The 12,071-nt window shown below is 38.9% G+C and overlaps 1 protein-coding gene across 5 annotated transcripts in view; it reads right to left on the bottom strand.

Annotated features, from left to right (window-relative positions):
• The window catches only part of cd2ap (CD2-associated protein), a 105,832-nt gene that overhangs the window by 37,060 nt on the left and 56,701 nt on the right, over nt 1-12,071 (bottom strand). For 2 of the 5 annotated variants that reach the window (XM_085381446.1, XM_085381447.1), the window contains exons 10-12: nt 11,171-11,242; nt 6,681-6,717; nt 5,515-5,577 (exon numbers count right to left, since the gene is read on the bottom strand). In XM_085381446.1, the coding sequence (XP_085237572.1) occupies nt 5,515-5,577; nt 6,681-6,717; nt 11,171-11,242 (172 nt within the window). The remainder of the gene's footprint in view (nt 1-5,514; nt 5,578-6,680; nt 6,718-11,170; nt 11,243-12,071) is intronic. The other 3 variants (XM_085381448.1, XM_085381450.1, XM_085381451.1) reach the window with 2 other exon arrangements.

Raw genomic sequence — 12,071 nt, 5'->3', positions numbered from 1 at the left:
TTAGCTAACTTAATAACTTTAGCTAAAGTGAATAGTTAGTCTAATTCATTAGTGCAGCATTGCTGGATCACCTCTGTTTGAAATGATATAATGTGATATACAACTATCACTGAAACAGCAAACTTTGTAAATAAGCAAACAACACTTCTCATTCTTTAAACGTTTGGCCAAAGCTGTAGATTACACTATCAGTGCTTGTTCACGCTTGACAATAATAACATTTCTAAATTTACTTTGTGCATTTACAGGTAAACAATATCTAATATTTTATCTAAATGACTGCTTTGTCTTTGAAAAGGGTGAAGAGCCTGAGGCCGGTGACAGTCCAGTTCTACTCTAAGTACATTCTTACGGTGGCTCACAGGACAAGGCCACATTCCTGTCCTGCCAGAAGAGAAGAGAAACTTCAGAGTCTTCATGCAGTTCAACCACACCTGTCATATTCCGTATGACAGGGGTCTCAAACTCCAGTCCTCAACGGTCAAAGTGTCATGCAACTTTTCCATGCATGTGATGACTAAGGCCTTCCATTATGGTGTTTGTCATCACATGTCACAGACATCTGGATGATCATTTGGAATAAACAAAAAACTAACAACTTGTTACTTCATCTTTTATCCTTATTATTATTATTATTATTATTATTGTTCTTATTTTACACTTTTCATTGTTAGGCATTAGGTTTATTTGTAGTAGTCCTTTCCAACGTCTTTCCCTCTTCCATGTTACTGTGTCAGCTTGCCAGCATCTATTTGGGTTTGGAAGTGGAACAGAAAGTAAGGAAATCCAAAGTGCCATTAAAACCAGGAGAGGTTCTTATATTTCAGAAGAAGGGATTAATTTTAAAAAAATGACCTCAATGCCATATTTTATTTAGGAACCCTAGAGAGCACTTTGCAAAATAACACATTCTTATAATTTCACCCTCAGATAAGATAAGATAAGATAAGATAAGATAAGATAAGATAACCTTTATTAGTCCCACACGTGGGAAATTTGTTTTGTCACAGCAGGAAGTGGACAGTGCAAAAGTTATGAGGCAAAAATTAGAATACAATAAGAATAAATACAGTACACAACTGTACAGAATAGAATAAAATAAAATACTATATACAGTAGAATAAAATAAAATAAATATACAATAAGATAAAAATAGAATACAAATACAAATACTATATACAACTGAGTAAAAATACAACGATGACAGAAAGGATTATTGCACTTAGTATTATTGCATATGTATGGATGTGTGTGCTTGATCAGTTAAAGTCTTTATTATGGAGTCTGACAGCAGTGGGGAGGAAAGACCTGCGAAATCTCTCCGTCCCACACCGTGGGTGCCGCAGTCTCCCACTGAAGGAGCTGCTCAGTGCTGTCACAGTCTGCTGCATGGGGTGGGAGATGTTGTCCATCAGGGATGACAGCTTAGCCGCCGTTCTCCTGTCACTCACCACCTCCACTGGGTCCAGAGGGCATCCTAGAACAGAGCTGGCCCTTCGGATCACCCTGTTCAGTCTCTTCCTGTCCCCAGCAGAGATGCTGCCGCCCCAGCAGACCACGCCATAAAAGATAGCAGAAGCCACAACAGAGTCATAGAATTTCTTCAGGAGTGGGCCCTCCACTCCAAACGACCTGAGTCTCCGCAGCAGGTACAGCCTGCTCTGCCCTTTCCTGTAGAGGGCGTCTGAGTTATGAGTCCAGTCCAGTCTATTGTTCAGATGAACACCAAGATGAGCCAAGCTACAACTGTCAGGGAAGGTGATGTAGGTACAGAGCATATGAGAGTGGTTAAGTTAATGTCTCTTGTCTAGATGAAGGCACAAGAGGGATCAATGGCAAGGCGTAGAGATTCAGTATCTTCAGTCTTCAGTGGACACTCCATTTCTGGCACAAAACACCTGTAAAAGATGGTCGATTTAGGAGGTGACCCGACAACTTCAGCCTGTCAAACATAGTAATGGAGCAGTATGCTTTAAAAAAACAAAAAAAAAAAAACAAACAAAAAAAACCCCAATTAAGCATGCACTCAGTACCCTAAGAATTATTATGGTAGTTAAACACAGTGATAGTTGTATATCACATTATATCACTTCAAACAGAGGTGACCCAGTAATGCTGCACTAATGAATTAGACTAACTATTCACTTTAGCTAAAGTTATTAAGTTAGCTAAAGAGTTGGGATGCTGTGTAAGACATAAATAAAGCTAAAATACAAAGGTTTGGGCACCGTTTTGCATGTTTCCCTACTGTAGGGGTCTCTGCAAGCATACAGAGGGGGTACTCTGAGAGGGTCCAAGATGACAACTTTGGAAATCTACTAGAAACAGTCGATCATATTTGTTTGTCAAAGCTGAATTCAGGGCAAACTACGCTAAATTAGCGTTTTTAGCTAGCAGCTACAATAAGCATAACAGCTACTGTACGGCTATCATTTGTTAACATGACGCTTGTTCTTATACATGTAATACATTTATTACCAACCTGAGAGTTTATCCGCTGGTCATTCGACATGACGAATGACTTCTGAAGTCTTAATTCAGCTCAAGACGCTGTAGATTCCCGTCAGTAACACTTTTGGTCCGCTAGTAAAACGTAGTTCTATTAATCTGCGCTTGAACCGGAACCGGATGTAAGTTCCAAAAAACTGAATTTTGGAACTGAAATTGAATTGTAGAACTGAAACTGAATGGTGAGAAGTGAAACTGAAATTATTCGAGAGCTGAATTTTTAAAGGATAAAATGCAGTTTCAAAGCAAATGAATTCATTTTCAAAATATAAAATGCAATTTCAATTTAGTGATGATCATTTTCAAACCATAAATTCAACTTCAAATTAGACTAATTCAAATTCATTTTTCAAAAGCATTTATTCAAGTTACAATTCAGATTCAATCTGAGCAATTCAAATTCAAATTGAACTTATTCAAATTCAGTTTCTGATGGCACAGATTTCTGCCCATACCCAACACCCTAACATGGGAAGCACAAGATAGACCAGACTAGATTACATACACAGATAGATAACAGATAGAAAGATGGGCAAATAATGTAATACACATAGCACGACATGTGTCCTGATCTGTCGTTATTGCTTTCCACAGATCTGTTGTCATACTGATTAGAAAACAGTGATGTGATTGTGTGTCATGTTACCTACCTATTAACCAGGAAAAGCATTTATTGCGTGAGCAATCATCTGTGACAATGCAACATAATTGAAAGTATCAGCTGTATTGTCAAGCGGCAATGTTTTCTGGAAGACCAATTAGCTTTACTTCCACAACAGCTACTGTGATTCATTCTTTTCCTGTTTGTCTGCTGGTTCCTTTACTATGAACATAAATAACCCTGTGTGATTCTTAGATTTTTCCTTTACCTCCCATGAAGGACCTCCTAGGACACAAATGGAGAGAAGAAAACAAAAAGAAACAAATACGAAGAAGCACTAGGATGAAAGACAATAATGTCGAGGGAAAAAGAGATTAGTGTTACAACTTGTGTGTGTGTGTGTGTGTGTGTGTGTGTGGGGGGGGGGGGGGGGGGGGATTTGAGACATAGAAAGTAACCTAGAGTGAGCAGACACATACTTTGTGAAGTGAAGATTTGAGGAAGAAATTTAAATATGCAGAAGTTTGAAAAAAATGACAGCAGGAGGTACTGCTGATCCTGCTGACCCCCTTATATCATTGTTGCTGTTATTCAGTCACACACTGATAAAAATCGTATAAATACTTCTAGCACACATGAAGCTGAAACTTCAGTCGGCATCATTTTACCGCTTGTACTGCAGATAAAGCCCTTCAAGTCTATATAAACAGAATTGCATAACAATTCATTAATTATTAACTTTTGGTATCACTTGTCTTTGACGTCTACCTCCTGAGAGGCATGCTACAAAGCCAAAGAAGCCTTACCATGTTGAACTGATGATGTACTATGGACCTTAGAGGCTATTTTTCCCTTTATTATGGAAAGGATCCAGTGATCATCTACCACTATTGTCCTCTACTATTCCACTCTTTATTTAGAGAATGTACCAACATGCCTGAGGCCAAATGAGCTAATATGTGTATCCAGACATTTCCAGATCCAACTGCATTTGCTTTGGGGTTTTTATTACAGATTTTGGAATCTCTACACAATCACAATGAAGATTATCTTCTATCCATAAAGCTTTAATCCTGAACACCGAATTAATTACATCTAAAATGATTACATAAGACAGACACCAACTCAGCAGTACGGGCAGCTTCTAGCAGGGACGCACACACACACACACACACACACACACACACACACACACACACACACACACACACACACACACCCCTTGCATTCGGCTCAGCAAGAGAAACTGCGTTGACAGCACTAGAGCTGTGCTGTGATTATACCATAAAAATAAACTGACCTCAGGTGTACAGCAGCCACCACACAAGTAAACTCATTAAATGCATCCATCTCCCCCACAAGTTGTGAAGCTGGCTAATTTTTTACTATAAACGTATTTAAGTTTGAAAATCTTATAAACCTTACCTGAATATTATTTAAAAGAGACATTAAACCGAGAAAGTGTTGTTTTGTTGTTGGTTTTTTTTAGCCTGTGGGACAGTGTTCCACCTACATACACATCCTAATGAATCTGGACCCATATTGGGTTTTTTTTGTGTATGGCAGTTTTTATTTATATTAAATGCAAATCACTGCTTTCTGTTTATCTTCAAATAGTGCAAGTGTTTTAGCCTTTTCTAGAAGCAGTACTTTTTGGAAGGGAAAACAAAAACAAAAAGAACCAGTGTATTTTGAAACCTAATTTCCATCGATGAAGGAAAAACATTCAAATGAACAAAAAAGTAAGCGAAACGTAGAAGGGAGACACAATATAGAAGACCCCACTAAGTCAGAGAACAAAGGCTTTGAAGAAAGTGAAGACTCGAGACAAAAACAGCAACAACAAAACAGACGAAGGAACCACAAGAGGCGCTTCAGGTAGACACAAACTCAGACTTTTGTCTTTTAGAATTTTCCATAAAAGCCATCAGAATATGAATCAATGTCTTCTAAACTTTTGAACACTAAAGTTAAACCTGTGGTTAAAGCTTTTATTGACTGTGTTCCAGTCTACCCAACATTTTCAGCAAAGTGAAGTGAGCTAGAAGGAGCTGGTGACAGTGAGGTGCTGTCTCAGGCATACCTAGTAACATTAGCTTCTTACTTCATAAATCCTCTGTTAACTTGTGTTTTCTTCAATTTAAACCAAGCAGAGAGGAAGGCTGCTTATCCAACAGTATGCTGAGTAAAATGCCATGTGGCAGAAGTAGGATGGATTTATGCACCGAGTGAAAAGGCCATAACAGGAAAGTAATATCGGATGGAGATCTGTGTTCAGTGCCAAATTTGGAGGGAAATGTCCAAAAAAAAAAAAAAGTATTTTGATATGTGGAGCAAAGCTGTGAGCAATGTGGAGAAATGGGAACATAAAGAAGGATGCGAGCAAAGACGGAGTGCAACCGTACCTCTGTCCTCTGGCCTGACCAGATGAGGCTTCTTGTCAGCACTCGGGATCTCCGGCTTAAGAGCTGAAAAACGAAACATGGTCCGCACAAGAGTCACCTCGTCTGTCTGACGCGACTGACTTGAGACTCACACAACAGATAGGAAGACACTTTCTCAAGTAAACACAACAAAGCACTGACACAAATACACTATCCTCTACCAGACACTTCCAGGCGGGTATGAAATTAGCACAGAATTGCCAGATGACTATTACACTGTGTATGTATTGGTGGGTGCACACCAGTGTGGTTTGGTTATGTTTAACATCTACACATTAAGAAAAAAAAAATCTCTACACTGACAGGAACTCATGCGCGCGCGCGCGCGCACACACACACACACACACACACACACACACACACACACACACACACACACACACACACACACACACACACACACACACACACACACACACACACACACACACACACACACACACACACACACGTGCAGTCCTAGCAGGATATGAATGCAAACCCTGTGGTAAAAAAAATTATGCAAATGTGCATTTTGCAAACTGTAGATGTTGCTGCTGATACCAGGGACTGCTGTCTCTATACCCAAACTCAGTCACCACACAGCCTTCTACTTGAAGTAGAAGTAGATCACACACTTTGGGCTTTGATGAATGTTTCCTCAATCAGTTAAACGTAAACAAAGAGTACATGGCAGAGGAGCCAATCCTTTTTGGATTTTAATCTACTTTCTACCATGTGTATATATACTTCTTTTTTTTATGAGTTGCTACAGTTACAGGATCCCAGCATGTACACAGGTGCACTCAATGGGACATGATGATGGAAATATCCTGAGTACACAGCTGTTTCTTTTGCGTCCTTGATGATATTTCAGCAATGAAACAGCACAGACGCTGGCTATAAAGAAGGATTGAAACCAAAAAATTAACAGATTATTCTAACAATAATCTATATATTTTTTCCAAACAGTAATATTAATGCACTTCATATTTTTGAGGCGGTGTAGAATAAATGTAAACACCTACTAATTCTACTTAAGAAATGAGCTGCTCAATAGCAAGACATTTAAAGTAAGAAGCCCGTTTTCACACTTCCCACTGACTTGAGAGCAGATAATAAGACAAAGAGGTTAAACTGCTCCTTACCCGTGCTTTTAGATGGTGGAGGCGGTTTCTTCGGTTTCTGACAGGAAGACAAAAGTAGAGAGTTAATAAATGTTAGTGTGAGGATGACACAACAAAGTGATTAACTTTATTTAAAAAAAAAAAAAGCAAAAAAAAAAAAAGGCAGGAGTTAAGGAGAAAGGTACAAATTCGGTTTGGTCTAAACAAAGATTAAATTTGTTGCACTAGATTCAGTCCTGCAGTGAAATGTTGTGATTGTCTTCTTATATTAGGAGAGCAACACAGGCAGTTTAAATATTTTGTCATTTTACAGCACAGCCCTCTTCGATTACAACTCAATATATTAATTCAATGAAGATTAACCACGAGTCTGACTGTCTAACATGATTAACGCCAACACAAGTCAATATATAAGACCTACATTTTAAAGGCCTTACAATGCTGGTTTCAACCATTATTAACAGACGTACACAAAGTATTTCACTAATTAAAAAAAAATAAAATAAAAAAAAATGACGAGGTTCCATCTGCTATGAAACGGGGTGAAATAGGGTGGGAGGAGAGGCAAAGTACAGCGAGTGTCACCCGAAACCAACCCGGGCACTGGAGTATCACACTGGACGCATTTAGCACTTAGCAGGTTTACTTGCTCAGACATGTAGGTGTTGGCTGCTACTTTCAAAATGCTAAAGGTTATTGGTGTTTACAGACACAGACTTAAAAAGGTTTCTCTTTATATTAATACTGTGTCTCTCATCTAACTGTTCCCAACAATAAACTTTGGCATAATTATGACAATAATGCCTGGGAACCAAAAAGATTATGTCTGAGTACGGGCAATATTTCAGTACAAGATTCGCCAGCTGACTTGTGCTGCATTAGTTAGACTGCCGCTTTGTGACATTTAATAGCTTAGGCACTGGTATCCTAATACCCATTAATAAAATCTATTTCCATAAAAATATTATGGTCAGCAGTGATGGGCTTACAGCATTCATTGAGTGAGTTATTTACTGTCCAGTCATGTTATATAACCCTAACATGACAAACACAAAAGCAGTTCTCAAAATGAATGGGGTATATATCTTTTTTCCCCCGCTTTCTTTTTTTTTGCAAATACACACCAACATCTCTGGAAAACACTTTTAATTACTCATCAGCATTACAGTAAATCTTATATACAAAGGTGTATATATGTATTGTATTGTTCCAGTTGACATTAAAGTGTGAGAGCGGGTGGCTGAAATATGTTCAGGACTTCTCTTGTTGTGTTATTTCAACATGTGCAGTTAAAGACGATTCTACCTCCCACAAATTAAATAAAAACTGATTTCATCCCAGCAATTCACATCTAAAGTAAGAGTCAAATATGGAAGCGGAGAAGGGATTATGGAGGGATTTGAGGGCACGCATGTTACATGTCAATGATAAAAGTCACACAGTGGCTCTTTTCCCAAGATTTTTATAGATTCAGTGAACGTAACAGGCTTTTATGTGTGTGTCTGATTTATAATACAGTCATGTTAAAAAAAAGAAAGAAGACACACACACCCACAACCTCACCCTGAGCATTTCAGTCAGATTGAGGTCTGGACTTTGGGCCACTGCAACACCTGGAGTCTTTCCTTTCCATTATAGATTTGCTGCTGTGCTTGGGATTATTGTTCCTGTGCATAGCAAAGCTTTAATTGTCAGATGACTTCACTCACTCATTCATGAATATTTAACACATTAAGGCCTGATTTAGATTTAGGGAATCTTTTTAATTGTTGCAGGCTGCGTTGACCCGATATGTAATTACATTTCTTGGTGTGTGTGTCATAGGTTTGCTGCTGAAGCATAAATCAGGTGTAACAGAGGCCTGTAGAGTCTGAGCTGTAATTCTTGGTCACTCTTGTTTCACATGACTGTATATCTAAAGATATGGTTCAATCATCAGCATGATCCATGATTATAACTCACCTTTATGTGTATTTAAGAAAAACAAAACACGAGTCATAAGTGCAATAAAATAATCTATTAAGTGGGGGAAAAAATCCGGACTGCAAGAACAAGCAAACAAACCTAGTCTATCTTTTTATAGATCAACGTTGTTCATGTGAACAAAAAAGGTAAAGATGTCATTTTAATGCAACAACGCATAGCAATGACTTTTTCCTGTGCATATATGCATTTTCACTTGTACCGAGCAAACAGGCTTTGTGGTACAGATCATGCAGCAACAAGCAGCACACAGCAACAGTTTGAAATGTAAAACAGAAATAGTTTTAAATATATCAGTGCAGTTCTGCTATTTCACTTCTGCTTTCCTCTGTTTCTGCGATTCAAGATTTGAATAGTTGTGCGGGGACTTTGAATTTAAAATGTGCTCCACAAAGCAGGAGCCAGAAGGTGGGGCCACAAAATGTAAGGGCATAATGTAAATCAACAAAACACCAATGAGCACCAAAATACAAGAATAAAACAGTAAAGAATAATAAAAGCCAAAAGTTGAAACCCGTAAATAACAAGGAATTAAAATTAAATAATAAAGGTGAGCAGCAGACCTGTGAGCGAGAAAACACCAAAACTGAAAGCAAAAATTAAATCAAATGACTCAAAACAAATCAAATTTGCACCGATTGATCTCCTATAGTAATCACTGAATGTGGCCATGGATGATAAGCATACAGGGGGTACAGAATTATTAGGCAAATGAGTATTTTGTCCACATCATCCTCTTCATGCATGTTGTCTTACTCCAAGCTGTAAAGGCTCGAAAGCCTACTACCAATTAAGCATATTAGGTGATGTGCATCTCTGTAATGAGAAGGGGTGTGGTCTAATGACATCAACACCCTATATCAGGTGTGCATAATTATTAGGCAACGTCCTTTCCTTTGGCAAAATGGGTCAAAAGAAGGACTTGACAGGCTCAGAAAAGTCAAAAATAGTGAGATATCTTGCAGAGGGATGCAGCAGTCTCAAAATTGCAAAGCTTCTGAAGCGTGATCATCGAACAATCAAGCATTTCATTCAAAATAGTCAACAGGGCCGCAAGATGCCACTTGCCACCAGTTTGGCCATATTTCAGAGCTGCAACATCACTGGAGTGCCCAAAAGCACAAGGTGTGCAATACTCATGGCCAAGGTAAGAAAGGCTGAAAGACAACCACCACTGAACAAGACACACAAGCTGAAACGTCAAGACTGGGCCAAGAAATATCTCAAGACTGATTTTTCTAAGGTTTTATGGACTGATGAAATGAGAGTGAGTCTTGATGGGCCAGATGGATGGGCCCGTGGCTGGATTGGTAAAGGGCAGAGAGCTCCAGTCCGACTCAGACGCCAGCAAGGTGAGGTGGAGTACTGGTTTGGGCTGGTATCATCAAAGATGAGCTTGTGGGGCCTTTTCGGGTTGAGGATGGAGTCAAGCTCAACTCCCAGTCCTACTGCCAGTTTCTAGAAGACACCTTCTTCAAGCAGTGGTACAGGAAGAAGTCTGCATCCTTCAAGATGAACATGATTTTCATGCAGGACAATGCTCCATCACACGCGTCCAAGTACTCCACAGCATGGCTGGCAAGAAAGAGTATAAAAGAAGAAAAACTAATGACATGGCCTCCTTGTTCACCTGATCTGAACCCCATTGAGAACCTGTGGTCCATCATCAAATGTGAGATTTACAAGGAGGGAAAACAGTACACCTCTCTGAACAGTGTCTGGGAGGCTGTGGTTGCTGCTGCACGCAATGTTGATGGTGAACAGATCAAAACACTGACAGAATCCATGGATGGCAGGCTTTTGAGTGTCCTTGCAAAGAAAGGTGGCTATATTGGTCGCTGATTTGTTTTTGTTTTGTTTTTGAATGTCAGAAATGTATATTTGTGAATGTGGAGATGTTATATTGGTTTCACTGGTAAAAATAAATAATTGAAATGGGTATATATTTGTTTTTTGTTAAGTTGCCTAATAATTATGCACAGTAATAGTCACCTGCACACACAGATATCCCCCTAAAATAGCTAAAACTAAAAACAAACTAAAAACTACTTCCAAAAACATTCAGCTTTGATATTTATGAGTTTTTTGGATTCATTGAGAACATGGTTATTGTTCAGTAATAAAATTATTCCTCAAAAATACAACTTGCCTAATAATTCTGCACTCCCTGTAGTGTAACTTAAATAGCATCCTTTCACAACAACAGAAAATTTGATGTGAATTCCTCAAGAAAGTGTATCTCAGAATGTTGATCCCTGCAGTATTTGACAGAAACACAGATCTAAAAATCTCTCATCAGCAAGGACTGTCAACAGTGGGGAGGAAGCCCACCCTTTCAACAAGAAGAGACCAGTAGTAGTCACCTGCTGCCACTGTTTGGGACGGTGAGAGGAAAGTTAAGAGAAAAGGAGGAACATAATCCTGTTTTCCATCACAGGAACTATGATAGCTGCACCCATCCTTTACATACAGGCAGCTAAGGATGAAAAGAAGTGCTTGTGAATAGTTCGGGTACTCTGGATGCTTACCTCTTCTGCCTCTGGCTTTGGTGATGATTTGATGGACCCTATTGATGTGGGAGCCTGAACAAGAACAGAAATCTGCTAGAAAGTCACTCCAACAGCTTTCTCTGATGAGATCAATCAGTCAGACTTTCACACTATTTTACACAACCTGACGGACTGTTTAAAAACTGCTCCACTGATCTCAAAAGGCTCCTTTGTACTGTAAAAAGCATTTGGATGACACAAACAGTTACTTGCTGCATTTGGGACATGGGAAATTTAATCCGACTTCGAGCTCCATAAAACTAATTGGTAGATGTAAGATACAGTACGCCATATGTCAAAACTGGGATTGAGTGAGCAGTGTGAAGCAGGGAGTCCTTATCTAAACCTCTGCGTTTAATTTCATGGGTAGGAAAGACCAAAAGATTTTCACACTAAAAACTAAATAAAATGTAAGAACGCTGCAGAGTTTACTACACAGCTGGGGATCAAACTGTGTAGAAAGAGCAAATCCTGAACTGCACATTCAGGAGATTTTTTGACATGCAGAGACAGATGTGGGAAACACAATGTGGAACGCCAGAGTGGTGATGTTACGCATAGGTGGAGTGGTGATTGCCTGAAAGGTAGGTTTGTACAGGAATCGAAGCATAAATAGTGCAAAGTTTTTGTTTTACCCCAGGCTACATCAAGCTGAACTGAGCAGATGAGGGCAAGAATTAAAACACAGCAACAGGAACTAGAAGCCAGGAAATTTATAAAAAAGAAAAAGAAAAAAAAGAAAAGAAAAAAAAGAATGTGTGTGGATTAAACAATTCACTTTGGAAAGTCTCCTGGAGTCCACTGAAAGCATCCAAAGGATGAAACCAAACTGCAATGTTTTCCTTAAGAGGAGTTTAGATGACTTAATCTATACATCTAA

Source organism: Rhamphochromis longiceps, linkage group LG15 (assembly GCF_057381845.1).
Source record: "Rhamphochromis longiceps isolate RC_006_pf linkage group LG15, R_longiceps_female_GT1.1, whole genome shotgun sequence".
NCBI classification, from domain to species: Eukaryota; Metazoa; Chordata; class Actinopteri; order Cichliformes; family Cichlidae; genus Rhamphochromis; species Rhamphochromis longiceps.
Note: the sequence above shows the minus strand (reverse complement) of the source record. Positions and strands in the feature narration are given on the sequence as shown.